The sequence below is a fragment of the Colobus angolensis genome, unplaced genomic scaffold (assembly GCF_000951035.1).
Source record: "Colobus angolensis palliatus isolate OR3802 unplaced genomic scaffold, Cang.pa_1.0 Scaffold331, whole genome shotgun sequence".
NCBI classification, from domain to species: domain Eukaryota; kingdom Metazoa; phylum Chordata; class Mammalia; order Primates; family Cercopithecidae; genus Colobus; species Colobus angolensis.
The window spans coordinates 2,457,222-2,475,091 of record NW_012116611.1 but is presented as its reverse complement, the minus strand read 5'-3'; the positions used below and the strand labels follow the sequence as shown (position 1 = coordinate 2,475,091).

The window sequence follows — 17,870 nt, the reverse complement described above, 5'->3', positions numbered from 1 at the left end:
AAAGATGAATAATGTGTCAAATAAATCTGCAGAGATCATTAGCTACTACCAGCAGACTTTTAGTTATTTTCCTTGATAAGTGAAAATAAAAATCTTACTAAATAACAAAAAACATTAAATAATCAAACTTCTACCTTTAGGTTAGCTCAAGTTTTCTCTACCTCTACCTCCCAGGCTCAAACAATCAACCCACCTCAGCCTACAAGTAGCTGGGATTACAGGCACATGCAACCACACCTGGCTATTTTTTGTATTTTTTTTGTAGAGACCGGGTTTCGCCATGTTTTCCAGGCTGGTCTCAAACTCCTGAGCTCCAGCATTCTACACACCTTGGCCTCCCAAAGTACTGGAATTACAGGTGTACGCCACTGCGCCCAGCCTGCAAAGTTACATAAATACAAATATGTTCTTTCTAATGGTGAACGCTTCCGTTCATATGCCATGCATCACTATTTTGCAGTTGCTGGCAGATCTTGAAACCAGTTCCATGTTTACTGGTGATCTTGAGTGTCAGAAGCTCCTGATGGAAGCTATGAAGTATCATCTTTTACCTGAGAGAAGATCCATGATGCAAAGCCCTCGGACAAAACCTAGAAAATCAACTGTAGGGGCACTTTATGCTGTAGGAGGCATGGATGCTATGAAAGGTAAAAATAACTTAGAGTGTCTTCATTCAAAAAAGATACATTCTTAACAGCCTGCAAATTATAAGGGTGATATTAAAGCCATGTTAAATAAGTGCACCTAAAGCGAATTTTCATAAACAGGGTGCTTTATATGATGTTGTGACCTCATTCTTCTACTTACCTTATGAGACATAACCTTTCAACTAGTGTTGAACTCTTAATAGGCACTTTTACTTTATAGAAGCTGTTTTAAAATTTGAATATTTACTTTGCCATATTATATCTTTCCAAGGAAAACTTATTTAATGTTTGTGAACCCAAAAGTATGTGAGACAGGTCTCAATGAATTTACAAAGTTTATTTTCCCCAGGTTAAAGAAGGTTTTCCCCTTTCTGAACCCCAGGGGGTCAGGGTACTGCTTGATTTTATACATTTTAGGGAGATATCAGACATCAATCAATATGCGTAAGGTGTACATTGGTTCTGTCCGGACACGCGAGACAACTCAAAGTGGGGACTTCTAGCGCATAAGTAGATAAGAGACAAATGGTTGCATTCTTTTGAGTGTCTGATTAGCTTTTCACTGAATACACAATTTACATGTGAGGGAAGTACAAGAATACTCACTTATGCCTTAGTCTGGCTTAGAGAATCTGCATTTTTTTTTCATAAACAATAAAGCAGAGGAAGCAATCAGATACGCATTTGTCTCAGGTGAACAGAGGGATGACATTAAGTTCTGTCATTCCTTTGTCCTGCACCTATGAAAATAAGCTGTCAATTTGCATTGCCAGGGTGAAATTCAAAGTTAACTGCTTAAGGATAAGCATCTGGAGGCCCACAGGGTATTTCCTTGTAGGTAAATTGTGAGGGAGGTATGTAGCTTTAAAAAAAAAAATCTCAGTATTTATCTTATTTAAGAACAAAAAGGCGGGGAGGGTTTGCCTGATGCAATTCCCAGCTTGACTTTTTCTTTTGGCTTCTTGGCTTGGGGGGGTCCCAAGATTTATTTTCCTTTCACATGTTAATCACAAAGGAAAGAGACTGCACCTGGCAAAAGGTCTGGCTGCTGGCCACTTGTAGAAAGAAGCTATAATAACAAGAATGAGGTGCAATATAAAGAGAGCAAGATTTGCTTTCCCATGCTAGTAAGTGGAGGAGTGGGCGGAATTCTTTCCAAAAATTCCTACTCTTCCATTTGTAGAGGGAATGCGGGGGGTTTAAAGAGAGGATTTGGAATGCAGAATAGGCAGGGTGGCTAGGAAATGTCAGGTGTTGTGACCCACTTCAGTGGCTTGTCTTGAATTATTTATTGTTCCATCTGGTTAAGGGGCTGGTGCCATCGTGGCTAGAGGTGTCTGGTCTGTATCAGCATGTGGCCCCTGAAGCTTCTAAGGAAATAGTTGACCAGATGAGTGAGTATGGTGTGTGTTTATCAAGCATCTAGGTAAACAAATGTGCATAAGGCATGGGAGCATAGAATGGGACAAGAGAGGGAGTGGAGGAAAGAAAACATTCCAAGGATGTAAAGTTTATCTCAGAGAGACATCTTGAAACTGGGGGATGGTGGGAAATGAGGAAAGGATACGGGATAGAAAAAAAAAAGTTTAAAAACTTGGTTTGAAGTCCTACTGGAATCACATTATTTTCTTTGATATATGTAATTGAAAATTGGAAGACTATATAGTAACTATGCTTATTAATCATAAGCCCATAAAACAAGAGATTGCAAATGCAATTATCTGCAGATTTGTAGGGTTACTTGAAGAACTGATGTTCTTCAGAAAATAACAAATAACAATATTTTTGTATTTTGTAACAATAATGTTATAAGATAAGTTTTATAGGACAATGAGATCCTATAATTAATTTCCAGTCTGGCAACTTGAGGTTTTATTGCATTTTGTTGACTAAATTGAATATTAATAGCATATTAAAAGATTTATTGTTTGGTATTTAAATTACAAGAGTACTAAATAAAAAATGCAAGTGCACTTGTCCTTCATTTCTGACTTTGCAAAAAGCCTAATTTGCATTGTGAGAAATGGAAAATTTTGTGTTTGTTTGGTTTTTGTGTTTGTTTTTTATCTTTGGCATTTTATTCAGGCTAATCTTGGTTAACTTCTTGTTACCACAAAGAAATGTATTCCAACAAATGTTTATAAGTATCTATAACTCCTTATCAGTCTCTAAAAATGAGTGAAATATGAACCTATAATCTCTGGACTCTATTACCAAAGTTTGTTATGGAAATAAATGAGGGTATGAGACACTTTTGAGTTCCTGGTATTTGGAGACACTATAAAAGGCTCATGGGACGTTGCAGACCATTAAAAGAATAGTAAAACCTTACCTTTTTGATGACTTAATCTTTATTTGTTTGTTTTTGTTTTTTGTTTTTTTTTTCTTTGAGAGGGAGTCTCGCTCTGTCGCCCAGGCTGGAGTGCAGTGGCCGGATCTCAGCTCACTGCAAGCTCCGCCTCCCGGGTTCACGCCATTCTCCTGCCTCAGCCTCCCGAGTAGCTGGGACTACAGGCGCCCGCCACCTCACCCGGCTAGTTTTTTTGTATTTTTCAGTAGAGACGGGGTTTCACTGTTTTAGCCAGGATGGTCTCGATCTCCTGACTTCGTGATCCGCCCGTCTCGGCCTCCCAAAGTGCTGGGATTACAGGCTTGAGCCACCGCGCCCGGCCTTGATGACTTAATCTTTGATTGGCATTTTGCAAACATCGTTTCTAATCCTCACAATAATGTTACAATAATGTCACCGCTACTTTGCCCCTCTTAAGGTTAGATAGCCAACCCAAGGACAAACATCAAGAAAGGCTGGAGATGAAATTCTTATTCAAATACGATGTTCCTTTTCCTACACTGCCACTATTACAGACAAAAGAACACCAACAAAACTCTTTGGGGATTTTAGAATCTATTAGAAAACCAGGGTAAACACGTACTAACGAAAAAAAGGAAAAAGAGAAAAAGAAAGAAAGAAAACCTAAGAAGTCTAACAAAAACATTAAATGGGCAGCATTTATCTGTATAAAGCAGTGTGACATTGAAAACTGTACTATTTTACATATTTTCACAAAAGTATAAACATTAATTTCTATGCATACGCCTTTTCTTATAGTGTGTTGTTTCAGTTATTTTTAAAAGATGTTTTTGACTACATATTGAGTACCGTGTACACTTCTTGGGTGACGGATGCACTAAATTCTCAGAAATCACCACTAAAGAACTTACCCATGTAACCTAAAACCACCTATACCCCCAACACTATTGAAATTTTAAAAATTTAAAAAAAAATAACTTTTACATTTTGATGTTTAAGAAATACAGTGCTTCCTCAGTCTCTAATTTCCTCTCTGACTCATATAACAAGCTCAGAATTGCTGTTAAATATAGGTATCACACAAATGGCTGGGGCTAACTATAACTCCTACAACGTATTTGAAAGAATCATTAGAAAGTGCTAAGTATGATCACAGAGTCAAAATTGTTAAATTGTCAATTAGTAAACTGTGGATGTCTTGTACATACATAGTATTTTGCAAATTTTTATTTATTTAAAAAATAAATTCTGAATAAAGAGTATGGCAGGAGACAAAGTAAAGGCTAATCTTGTCACTTTCGGAACATTTGTAAAGTAAATGGAGGAAATCGTTACATCAGATATATTTACTACTGCAGGAACTACAGTGTTCTCAACAACACTGATAAGTTTGATGGGTTTTGTTCACTCTTGAATAGATTACGAACGAAGATTGGGTAAGAGCATAGAAATGAATTGAGAAACAATATATCAAACATGCTGGGGCAGAAAGTTATTTATACAGAAAAATTTTAAAGGAAAAGATAGTAAAAAAAAGAATTCATATTTTTCCATCTAATATAGAGCTGCCCTAGTAAAGCAGCTAGAGAATATACATTTTGATTAGCTGAAGAATTGCTGGGGGTGGACAAAGGGGCTGGAGAAGTCTTCAAACTTCGATATGTAGAACTACCAGTCATAAATGCTCATGTTGCAATCAAAAGTTGTGGGATCATTTTATCTTCTATATTGAATCTAATGCCTTGAAAAATTTAACCTGGCATGATTCACACATCTACATCTCTCAGTGTAAATCTTCTACATACAGCTGATTAATGTAGATTTGTACAATTTTCTAATCACCCCACCATTCATATCTTCATAATCATAACAATGAGTGCAGACTAGCTTTTATTTCCTAATCTAAATTAGGTAATCGGTAAAGTCCACTGACAAAAAGAGAACTAAAAGTTAAAATTATAGCAAGCAGATAAGAATACAGACATAGGCAGACTGGGATGAGGAAATGGAAAGAAGTAGAAAACATTCAGAGAAAACTGACTGGTTAAACACAGAATAAAAGTAGATGTCAGTTTGTAGTTATTTCAGTTTTAACATTACCATTCAAAGATATTTAATGTAGAAAGGATGTTTTGATAGGTGTTATAATTTGATCTCTTAGCAGTAAATATAGTCAGTAGAGCAATTGCTAATCTATAAATCAGTATTCAGTCAAATCCATGTTATCAGTGAAAGCGGCAGTAATGATAGAGAAAGAGTAAATGAGTCCCTGTGTATTTACAAGTTTGTATTAGAAAACCCAAAATTTGGAACACAAATACTTACAGTGCACTATTCACCAGAATATATTTAAAGTTAGAGGAAGGAAACACGGTTTCCGCTAATTCAGTCTAATCGAGGAGCAGCTATATATTTAATATACACTCTGCTTAAATTTTGACTGGATATGACCCCATACTATTGCCCTGTAACTGCCAGTGGGTTTGCTTCAAATGTTAACTACATCTTCATTATAACTAATGGACTGCATTTTCTTCACAAATCTTCCAGTAAAGGAACAACTGGAAAGTATTTTTGCTTATTACTGTGGTTGACTTTGTGTAATTGGGATGAAATTTTTTAAACCTGCCACAAACTCTATTAGATACACTATAGATGTAAAAAATAATTCTATCATTTTCCACCCTGGTTATTATTCAGAAGTTTCCCTGTTGTGCAGAATCAGCGTTTACTAAAAAATAGCAGCAGCTATTACAAATGAATGGTAAGAAGCATTGCCTACTGAAGTGACAATTCATTATGACAGTAGTGATAGTTCACTTTGTCAATAGTGACAGTATACTATGGCAGTAAACTTTGTACATTAGTGATTGAACAGAAAATAAAATTATATTAACACTTAAAGTAATACCTTGTAATTCTATATTTTCAACTGTAATACTTTGTGCTACTGAAGCGGGTTCATTGTCTGGGGTAACACACGAGGTTCATTGTCTCATGGCCACAGACATCAAAGACGTGGACGTACAAAGAGTGAGATTAAGAGCAGAAATTTAACAGGCAAAAGAAAGAGAATAGCTCTCTGCTACAGAGAGGGGCCCTGGAAAAATGGGTTTCCAGATCTGTGATGAAATGCAGGGGGGTTTATAGATGAGCTGGTAAAGAGGTGGTGTCTGATATATGTAGGGAGCAAAAGACTGGTTAGGACCAGGTGTGCCATTTGCATAGGGCACGAATCTCTGGCCGCCCCCACACCAATCTTTTATTATGCAGGTGGGTTCTCTGCCTAAGCTGGCCATGCTACCCGTTTCTTTCTTACTGTACACGTGGTAACAAAAAAAAGGGAAGATGAAGCCTCCATGTTGGAAATGCCTGCCCCCAAAGTAGCCCTTTCCAGTCGGTGCAGCTGCTGGCATTTCCCTGTGCAAGCTTCCGGCTTGCTTATCTATGTCTGCAGCCTGATTTTTCAGGCTGCTCTTTGTTAGAAAATAAATGATTTGGGGGGCTGCTTTTGATTAGAAAAGTAATTCCACCAAGGACTCTCTTGCCCTTACTATCTGCATAAATTTCTCTCTACCTCTTGCATCATTACCATCATCGAACATTATGTGAATCAACACCAAAGGCCCATTTAACATTTTTTGAATTTTATTTATTTATTTATTTATATAGTCAGAGTCTCACTCTGTCACCCAGGCTGGAGTACAGTGGCGTGATCTTGGCCTACTGCGGCCTCCGCCTCCTGGGCTGAAATGGTCTTCCGATCCCAGCCTTCTAAGTAGCTGGGACTACAGGTGCATGCCACCACACCCAGCTAAAGGCCCATTTAAAAATAATTTTCATTCCTGGTCCTTTAGTTACATGTCTTTTAAATAAACACACATACACACAAACACACACACAAATAAACACACACACAAACACACACACCCAAAACAAATTAAAAAACATAAATTAATATATTGAATGGTTATAAATAATTACATCTGTAACAGATGTGCAAACATTCAATAATAGAATCCAAGGTATTTTGTCATAAATTATGTCATTTGACACTTGTGTTGATACTACCAGTAGAATAGCATAGCCAAAGCCAGCGTTGTAAGGGTATAAACCAAACATATTACATAAAACATTTTATTTTGACTCTTCTATTTGGGTCCAGAAGTGGTAAAAGATTATCCTTTGCTTTATCTTCCAGGTTGTAGAATTACCTGGGCTACTTACTTCATTTGAATTGTAATCACTGATACTGTGCTGTAAGTTATGGGTATATAATTATAACGTGTATAATACCAATTCAAAATGTCAATAAAAGTACATTTTACCATTGTTCAATATCCCTTTGTCAGGTACTACTACTATTGAAAAATATGACCTCAGGACCAACAGTTGGCTACATATTGGCACCATGAATGGCCGTAGGCTTCAATTTGGAGTTGCAGTTATTGATAATAAGCTCTATGTCGTGGGAGGAAGAGACGGTTTAAAAACTTTGAATACAGTGGAATGTTTTAATCCAGTTGGCAGAATCTGGACTGTGATGCCTCCCATGTCAACGCATCGGCACGGCTTAGGTAAGAGCTTAACGTAATGTATTTTTCAAGAAGGCATAGTAAGTAGAGTTTTAAAAAATTTAAATCTAGCAGCACATAATTGGGATTTAGCCAAATCCTTAGTGAAAATGTCTCCAAAATGATGAAAAACTTAAGGAAATGATAAAAGCCTGGGAAACATTTGTTGTTGTTGCAGGTTACTCCTGATTCCCTTCCACCAGTATTTTAAAGGGGTTTCCTTCTAAAAACGATAACAACTTTTCAAAGGGATTTACTATTAACTAATATACAACTACAGCAGGGAGTTTTCTTCTAAGCTCAATTTAGAGAGGAAAGTACTTGACGATTGAGAGGGATTGTGTTTCTAGTTAGATGAATCATGTGCCCATAGTGGAGAACTTTGATTCTCCTGAATATTTGTCAGGGTACCTCTTTCTTTATACTAGGCTCCATATTTTTGCGATATCGTAAGAGTTGGCTGAACAACAGAAAAATTTCCTTTTTTTTTTTTTTTTATTTGACCTTTACAGAGCTAAAAAGCGGCAGATTCAGGAATGGTATTGCTTGTCCCAATTATCCTGATAAATTGACTCTGCCAAATAATACACTATATAATTATATTATATAGTTATGTCAGTGTTATTCCTAGACATAGCTCAGAAAGATCCTGCAGAGAAATCAGAGCAAGCTTATTTTTCAATATAATTGATATTAGTAAATAGGTAGGAGAAGTGATGATAATATACCACTGAGAGGTTGATTGGGATAGTCAAGGTGGGGAAAAAACCAATTATGTAAATTATCATAGCAGAAATGGACTATTCGTAATACCTGAAAGAACAAACTTCTAACTAAACATTAAAAAGCTGTCTAGTAAGTTAGCTCTTGGGAATCTTTTTATCCCTATATTAAACACCAGAAGTTATAAAGACCTACTACAGTCAGCCTGTAATTCTAAGGTTTATCTAAGAATCAAAATCATATTGTATCTACATGTTAGAGCAACAAACAATATTGAAATTTTGCCAGAAAGAGCAGCTTTTTAAATTACATATCTAGAAATGGTGCATTCTACTGCCTCTTTTGACTTCAATGATACCCTTCCATGATATAGTAACTAAAACTGAAAGTTTCATAAGGTTACAAAACCATACTTAGCTTTACAACAGTCAGTAAATGATTCATATGTATGAAAAATTGTTTAATAAGCAAAAAAAAAAGTTAAGCAATTAATTGCTTGCAAAATGAAACAATATTCATTGTGTGTGGCATACCTAGGTGAACCCACATATTATTTTAATTTTTTTAGGTGTAGCCACTCTTGAAGGACCAATGTATGCTGTAGGTGGGCATGATGGATGGAGCTATCTAAATACTGTAGAAAGATGGGACCCTGAGGGACGACAGTGGAATTACGTAGCCAGTATGTCAACTCCTAGAAGCACAGTTGGTGTTGTTGCATTAAACAACAAGTGAGTAAGTTGAAACACACATGCTCATTGCTTCCAGGTCATATAGTACAGAACTTCAGTGATGTGATCCATCAATCAATTAGCATTCCAAACAACCTGGATGTACTTGTTATCAATAATAAAAGATCTTCATTGGAACTCTCCACTAGGACTGAAAATACTTGTCTAAAATAAATAATTGATGAAATATTCTCTATGCCCTTGCTAATCAAGGTGTTGTCCTGGGACCAGCAGCATCCACCTTTCCTGAGATGTATTTAGAAATGTTGAATCCTAGCCCCGCCCCAAACGTCCTGAATCAGAATCTTAATTTTAACAGGATCTTCAGGTGACTTCTGTGCACATTAAACTTGAGAAACACTTTTACAGGCAAGCCAGTTCTAATTTTACCCTCAAGAAGTTACTACTTTTTTTACATTATGATTTATTTTTATCAAAACCTTAGTCTGTCTATGGTTATAACAAGGTGATTCTTTTATTCTTTCAACAATCTCTCTCCTGAGTGTTCAGGGTTCCTAAATATAGAATCCTACCTAGTCTCACCCTTCCTGAATATTTACCTCTTCCTGTCACTTGCCTATCACTTCCGAGATATTATACTAAAACATGATGATGTTAGAAGTTTCTAAGAGCTTGAATTGTTACCAGGTATTATTTGCTTTCTGACAAGGGAACTTTGGAGACAATGACCAGCATATAAGAGGGTAATGAATCATGCGAGTTTCAGACAATAGGTTGGGTCAGTTGCCAGAGACAGCCTTGTGTGTTTATATTGACTATGCATGAAGCCAATACATTATCATAGATATGGTCTCAGTCAAAATGTCAACACATTGTTTTTAGAACCTTGCACAGAAATAAATCAGAAATGTCCGTAGTTAAGAGGAGGTCCAGTTTTAAAGTGTCTTAGAGCTTAAGCTACTCCTAAATCTATCTGTGGCCTGACCTGAATGATGTCAGGTGATTCAGTTATGTAATCTCCTACCCAATACAGAACAGGATGAAAACATGAAATTTGCCCCATTTAATTGTGCTTTGCTGAGTTGCTATTGTTTGCAACTCAGCATGAAGGGAAGTTATAGGAATAAGGATTAATAAATGTCTGTCTTCTTTATTAATGCATGATAACTTTAAAATTATTTTAAAAATGCTAATCAAAAGAATGGCATTTTAAAGTGTATGGGAGAAATGTCATAGCCAATATCACTTCCTAGGGAAAAAAAAAAATCTAGTTTCTAGGTTCTGTCCTCTTTCCTTAGTTGTTTATTAAGTTAATGTCTTCTAAGTGATAATTTTTTAATGCAAATATAAAGTGATACACAAAAACAACAGATTCTGCTCCTAGGTAATTGAACCCTGCTAAAATTGTAAAGTTGTTGGAGTTGGTCTTTGGAACTATCCTGCCAATCCTTTTGATCTTTCCCTCTTTCTTCTGTGCTTCATATCCCATGAAATCTTTTATTCAATTATGTTAAAATGACTGTGACAAAGATAATGAAAAAGGGAGGTTTGGGTTGGGATAGATTTTAACAGGTGCCCTCAGGTAATGATCTATTCACAGACTTCTGCTCTTCACTGCAAAATACTGTAGGAGTAGAATATATAGTCAGACTCTTCAGAAACTTGAAAAGCTTTGTGCAAAGTTCTCTCACTCTCACTCTATGCATGCATTTTGTGTGTGTATGTATACACGCACATATACATACATGCGGTTCTGTCTGTTTATCTAGATTATATGCTATTGGTGGACGTGATGGAAGTTCCTGCCTCAAATCAATGGAATACTTTGACCCACACACTAACAAGTGGAGTTTGTGTGCTCCAATGTCCAAAAGACGTGGAGGTGTGGGAGTTGCCACATATAATGGATTCTTATATGTTGTAGGGGGGCATGATGCCCCTGCTTCCAACCATTGCTCCAGGCTTTCTGACTGTGTGGAACGGTAAGTTTTTTTTCTATTTCTTTCTGTATGTAATTATTTGGTTATTTATTTTTTTAGAAATAGAAAGAATTTTTTTCTTTTAAATGGAAATCAGTTTATTTTTATGCCCACTCTAAGAAAATTAAATAGTACAACAGGAATCTAGGGAGAACAAGTCCTTTCCCAGCTAGGATCCTCTAAGACTCCAGTCCTCTCCTGTTCCAGGCTCTTTCAAATATGGGATCTTAGCTAATTTTAATTTTTTATTTTTATTTTTAATAGACTGTGTTTAATTACATTTTTAAACAACCAGAAAGTAGTCTTCCAATAAATGCTAATCCTTTTAGTGGATTTATCTTCTGTAAAATTGTACACTTTCTCTTAGGCTAAAATTATATTTTTTAAATATTCCATGTTCATTTTAGATTCAGCATAAAGTATGTAAAAAGAATAAGCCATCTTATTGTTATATAGTCACACTATAAAATAATAAGACAGAGTGGTAAACAAATAAATTTTGTGCCAAGCTACATCACTCAACCAATTCAGGAGACTCAAATCAAAATAAGTTTACTGAGATTGGGGATAAAATGGTGGAGAGGAGCCAGGACTAACTCACAGCTCCCACTCACACAGACAGAGCAGTGTGTGGAGAACCATATTGTGAACTTTGGCTCTAAGAACTACCGCAGGAATGTAACAGGAAAGCCAAGAGAATCCACAGACCCTCTGAGGGAGGTGGATTGCTGCGCAGGGACAGCCGAAGAACTGTGAGCCTGCTTGCTTTCTCAGCTGGGAGACTTATGGCCTGGGGTAGGTTCTCAGTCCTGCTCACTGGCTGCCTTGAAATAAACTAAGTTCTGTTGAGTGGGGGTGCCGTGGGAGTGAGACCAGCCTTTCTGGCTACAGGCTGCATGGCAGCTGGGTGAGGCCTGTGGCTGCCAGCTTTCCCCCACTTTCCTGGTGGCCTATGTGACAAAGCAGACATAGCCATAATCCGCCTGGAAACATAACACCATTGGCCTGAAAAACACACCCCATCCCCCACAGCAGCTGCAGCAAGCCCCACCCAAGGAGAGTCTGAGCTCAGACATGCCTAACCCTGCCCCTACCTGATGGTCTTTCTCTTTAAGCTCTGGTAGACAAGCAAAAAGGTCATGATTTCTTGGTAGCTCTATGGCCCTGCCCACTGCCTAAGCCTAAGGCAAAGTTGTATCCTTCCTATACAAATGGAACTGATGGGCTCTTGAATGTGCCAACTTCTAGCTGGAGGCCAACCAACGCAAAACCAGTATACTAAACAGAAATACAACCCAGGACCCTCAGAGAATACTTCACTCCCTTGCCACCTCCATGAGAGTAGGTGCTAGTATCCCTGACTGAGAGACCTGAAGATGGATCACATCACAGGTCTCATGGCAGACACTCCCCACCCCAGTAGCTCTGCTGGGTGGCTAGATCCAGAAAAGAAATAGCAATCACTGCAGTTTGGTGCTCAGGAAACCGCTTCCCTAGGGGAAAGGGGAAAGCACCACATCAAGGCATCATCCCCATAGGACAAAAGAATCTGAACAACAGCGCTTGAGTTCCAGATCTTCCCTCTGACATAGTTTACCCAAATGAGAAGGAACCAGAAAACCAATTCTTTAAGTTTGACAAAATGAGGCCTTTTAACACCCCCAAAAGATCACAGTAGCTCACCAGCAATGGATCCAAACCAAGATGATGTGTCTGAATTGCCAGAAGAAGATTTCAGAAGGTCAACTATTAAGCCAATCAAGGAGGTATGGGAGAAAGGTGAAGTCCAAGTTAAACACATCAAATAAATAAATAAGTATCATGTAGAATATAAATGGAAAATTCTCCAGTGAAATAGCATAAATAAAAAGCATTCACAGGCTAGGTGTGGTGGCTCATGCCTATAATCTCAGCACTTTGGGAGGCCAAAGTGGGAGGATCACCTGAGATCAGGAGTTTAAGACCAGCCTGGTCAACATGGCAAAACCCTTTCTGAATGATCATTGAGTCACAATGAAATCAAGATTGAGGCTGGGCGCAGTGGCTCAAGCCTGTAATCCCAGCACTTTGGGAGGCCGAGACGGGCGGATCACGAGGTCAGGAGATCGAGACCATCCTGGCTAACACGGTGAAACCCCGTCTCTACTAAAAGTACAGAAACAAAACTAGCCAGGCGAGGTGGCGGGCGCCTGTAGTCCCAGCTACTCAGGGGACTGAGGCAGGAGAATGGGGTGAACCCGGGAGGCGGAGCTTGCAGTGAGCTGAGATCCGGCCACTGCACTCCAGCCTGGGTGACAGAGCGAGACTGCGTCTCAAAAAAAAAAAAAAAAAAGAAATAAAGATTGAAAGAAAAAGTTATTTGAACTGAACAAGCATGATAATATAACCTCTCCAAACCTCTAGGAAACAGAAAAGTGGTTCTAAGAGGAAAGTTCATAGCATTGAATGCCTACATCAAAAAGTCTGAAAGAGCACAAATAGACAATCTGGGGTTACACCTCAAGGAACTAGAGAAAAAACAACAAACAAACCCAGTAGAAGAAAAGAAAGACCAGAACTAAATGAAATTGAAACAAACAAAAAATACAAAGATAAATAAAACACACAACTGGTTCTTTGAAAAAAATAAACCAAATGCATAGACCATTAGCAAAATTAACCAAGAAAAGAAAGGAAAAGATTCAAATAAGCCCACTTAGAAATGAAATGGGAGATATTACAACCAATATCTCAGAAATACAAAAGATCATTCAAGGCTACTAGGAGCACCTTTACATAAACTAGAAAACCTAGAGGTGATGGATAATTCCTAGAAATATACAACCTAGATTAAACCAGGAAAAAATAGAACCTCTGAACAGACCAATAATAAGAAGTAAGATTGAAACAATAACTAAAAAGTTACCAACAAAAAAAGTCTAGGTCCAGATGAAATCACAGCTGAATTCTATGTGACATTCAAAGAAGAATTGGTACCAATGCTACTAAAACTATTCCAAAAGATAGAGAAAAAGGGAATCCCCTGTAAATCATTCTGTGAAGCCAGTATCATCCTAATACCAAAACCAGGAAAGGACATAACAAAAAAGAAAACTACAGCCCTATATCCATGATGAACATAGATGCAAAAATTCTCAACACAATACTAGTTAACAGAATCCAACAGCATGTCAAAAAGATAATACACCATGCTCAAGTTAGTTTTATACCAGGCATTCAGGGATTGTTTAACATTCACAAGTCAATAAATGTGATACACCTCATAAAATATTTTTTAAAAAAATTGCATGATCATCTCAATAAATGCAGTAAAACCCTTTGACAAAGTCCAGCATCTCTTTATAATTAAAACCCTCAGCAAAATCAGCATAGAAGGGACATACCTTAAGGTAATGAAAGCCATCTATGACAAACCCACAGCCAACATAATATTGAACAGAGAAAAGTTGAAAGCATTCTCCCTGACAGCGGAAAGAAGACAATGATGCCTACTTTCACAACTTCTATTCAACATAGTATTGGAAGTCCTGGCCAGAGCAATGAGACAAGAGAAAGAAATAAAGGGCATCCAAATTAGTAATAAGAAAGTCAAACTGTCACTGTTTGCTGATGACATGATTGTATACCTAGAAAACCCTAAAGACTTGTCCAGAAAGCTCCTAGAACTGGTAAATGAATTCAGCAAAGTTTCAGGTTACAAAATTAATGTACACAAATCAGAATTAGAATCATCATGGTGGACATGAGGCAGGAGAAGATTGCAGCTCCAGACAGAGCAGCATGCAGAGGCTCGCATTGTGAATTTTAGTTCCAGATGAACTGCAAGAACAAACCAGCAATCCTGAGAGAACCCACAGACCGTCTGAAGAAAACTAATTGCTCATGTAGGACCGGGGAGACACCCCAAGTATTGTGAGTGGCCCAACTGCAGAAGTGTGAAAGGGAGACCTTCCTCTCCCAAATATACCCACTGGAGAAGCTGAAGGTCTATTTGCAGGAGAAGTTTCCAACTTTACCTGGTACTGAAGCAGTTTAGAGGGCCAAGCAAAATACAGGGGTAGAGGAAGCAGCAGAAAGTCCCTGTGAGCTTGCTGGGTCCCCTAGCAGGCCATTCCTGCCTGGTGCCACAGGGATACATTTGGAGGTTGGCCAGAGGAGCAGGGGGTGAAACTCCACAGGGAGGAGGAAATCTTTAGCTAAACTCTGTAACAATTTGAACATTGTGAGAAGCCTCCTGGCCAGAACTGGGGGGAGGGCACAAATCTGGTGTGCAGACTCCACAGTCAGGGGAAGAACCAAGCCCTTTTCTTTCGCAGCATGGAAGCAGGTAGCCTAGGGCAAATTTTCAAGCCCATCTAGTCCTCCACCTGGAAACAGACTCAGGGCTGTTGGGGAGAAGCATAGTGGGAGTGAGACCAGCTCTTCGGTTTGCATGGGAGCTGAGTGAGACCTGTGACGGCTGGCTTTCCCCCACTTCCCTGACAACCTGCATGACTCAGCAGAGGCAGCCATAATCCTCCTAGGTACACAACTCCGGTGACCTGGGAATCTCACCCCCATCTCCCACAGCAGCTGCAGCAACACCCACCCAAGGAGAGTCTGAGCTCAGACATGCCTAACCCCACCCCCACTTGATGGCCCTTTCCTATTTACTCTGGTAGCAGAAGACAAAGGGCATATAATCTTGGGAGTTTTAGTGCCCCACCCATGGCCAGTCCCTCTCCATACTACCACAGCTGATGCTTTCTGGAAAATGCTACCTCCTGGCAGGAGGCCAACCAGCACAAAAATGAAGCATTAAACCACCAAAGCCAAGAATCCTCACAGACTCCATTGCACACCCACCCCACCCCCCCCGCCACCTCCACTGGAACAGGCACTGGTATCCATCTTGAGAGACCCATAGACGGTTCACATCACAGGATTCTGTGCCAACACCCCCCAGTATCAGCCTGGATTCAAATAGACTTGCTGGGTGGCTAGACCCAGAATAGAGACAACAGTCACTGCAGTTAAGCTCACAGGAAGCCACATCCATAGGAAAAGGGGGATAGTACTACATCAAGGGAACATCCTGGGGGAAAAAAGATATCTGAGAAAACAGCCTTCAGTTCTAGACCTCCCCTCTGACAGAGCCTACCCAGATGAGAAGGAACCAGAAAACCAGCCCTGCCTGGTAATATGACAAAAACAAGGCTCTTCAACATCCCCCCCCACCCCAAAAAAAATCACACTAGTTCACCAGCAATGGATCCAAACCAAGAAGAAATTTCTGATTTACCTGAGAAAGAATTCATGAGGTTAGTTATTAAGCTAATCAAGGAGGGACCAGAGAAAGGCGAAGCCCAATGCAGGGAAATCCAAAAAATGATACAAAAAGTGAAGGGAGAAATGTTCAAGGAAATAGACAGCTTAAAGACAAAAACAATCAAAATTCCAGGAAACTTTGGACACACTTTTAGAAATGTGAAATGCCCTGCAGAGTCTCAGAATGTAATTGAACAAGTAGAAGAAAAAAATTCAGAGCTCAAAGACAAGGTCTTTTAATTAATCCAATCCTACAAAGACAAAGAAAAACGAATAAGAAAATATGAACAAAGCCTCCAAGAAGTCTGGCATTATGTTAAACGACGAAACCTAACAATAATATGTGTTCCTGAGGAAGAAGAGAATTCTAAAAGCTTAGAAAACATATTTGGGTGAATAATTGAGGAAAACTTCCCTGGCCTTGCTAGAGACCTAGACATCCAAATACAAGAAGCACAAAAACACCTGGAAATTTTATCACAGAAAGATCAGAGCAGAACTAAATGAAATTGAAACAACAACAACAAAAAAAAAATACAAAAGATAAATAAAATAAAAAGCTGGTTCTTTGAAAAGATAAATAAAACTGATAGACCATTAGCAAGATTAACCAAGAAAAGAAGAGAGAAAAATCCAAATAACCTCACTAAGAACTGAAATAGATATTACAACTGACATACCAAAGATCCTTCAAGGGTACTATGAACACCTTTACTCACATAAACTAAAAAACCTAGAAGAGATGGCTAAATCTCTGGAAAAATACAACCTCCCTAGCTTAAATAAGAAAGAATTAGATACCTTGAACAGACCAATACCAAGCAGCGAGATTGAAATGGTAACAAGAAAAATTACCACCAAAAAAAAGTCCAGGACCAGACAGATTCACAGTGGAATTCTACTAGACATTCAAAGGACAATTGATACCAATTCTTTTGACACTATTCCACAAGACAGGAAAAGAAGGAACCCTCCCTAATTCATTCTATGAAGCCAGCATTAATACCAAAACCAGGAAAAGACATAACCAAAAAAGAAAACTACAGCCCAATATCCATGATGAACATAGATGCAAAAATTCTCAACACAATGCTAGTTAACAGAATCCAACAGCTTATCAAAAAGATAATACACCATGATCAAGTTAGTTTTATACCAGGGATGCAGGGATTGTTTAACATCCACAAACCAATAAATGTGATACACCTCATAAAGATATTGTTTTAAAAATCACATAATCGTCTCAATAGATGCAGAAAAAGCATTTGAAAAATTCAGCAATGTTTATGATTAAAATTCTCAGCAGAATCAGCATACAAGGGACATACCTTAATGTAATAAAACCATCTATGACAAACCCACAGCCAACACAATAGTGAATGGGGAAAAGTTGAAAACATTCCCTCTGAGAACTGGAACAAGACAAGGATGCCCACTCTCACCACTCCTCTTCAACATAGAACTAGAAGTCATAACCAGAGCAATCAGAAAAGAGAAAGGAATAAAGGGTATCCAAATCAGTAAAAAGGAAGTCAAACTCCCACTGTTTGCTGATAATATGATCATTCACCTTGAAAACCCTAAAGACTCCTCAAGAAAGCTCCTAGAACTGATAAAAGAATTCAGCAAAGTTTCTG

At 38.4% G+C, this 17,870-nt stretch overlaps 1 protein-coding gene across 2 annotated transcripts in view; it reads left to right on the top strand.

Annotated features, from left to right (window-relative positions):
* KLHL4 (kelch-like family member 4) overlaps positions 1-17,870 on the top strand; it is a 176,507-nt gene that overhangs the window by 132,984 nt on the left and 25,653 nt on the right. For both annotated transcript variants that reach the window (XM_011952075.1, XM_011952076.1), the window contains exons 6-9: positions 461-647; positions 7,311-7,535; positions 8,824-8,986; positions 10,717-10,929. In XM_011952075.1, coding sequence (XP_011807465.1) covers positions 461-647; positions 7,311-7,535; positions 8,824-8,986; positions 10,717-10,929 — 788 coding nt within the window. The remainder of the gene's footprint in view (positions 1-460; positions 648-7,310; positions 7,536-8,823; positions 8,987-10,716; positions 10,930-17,870) is intronic.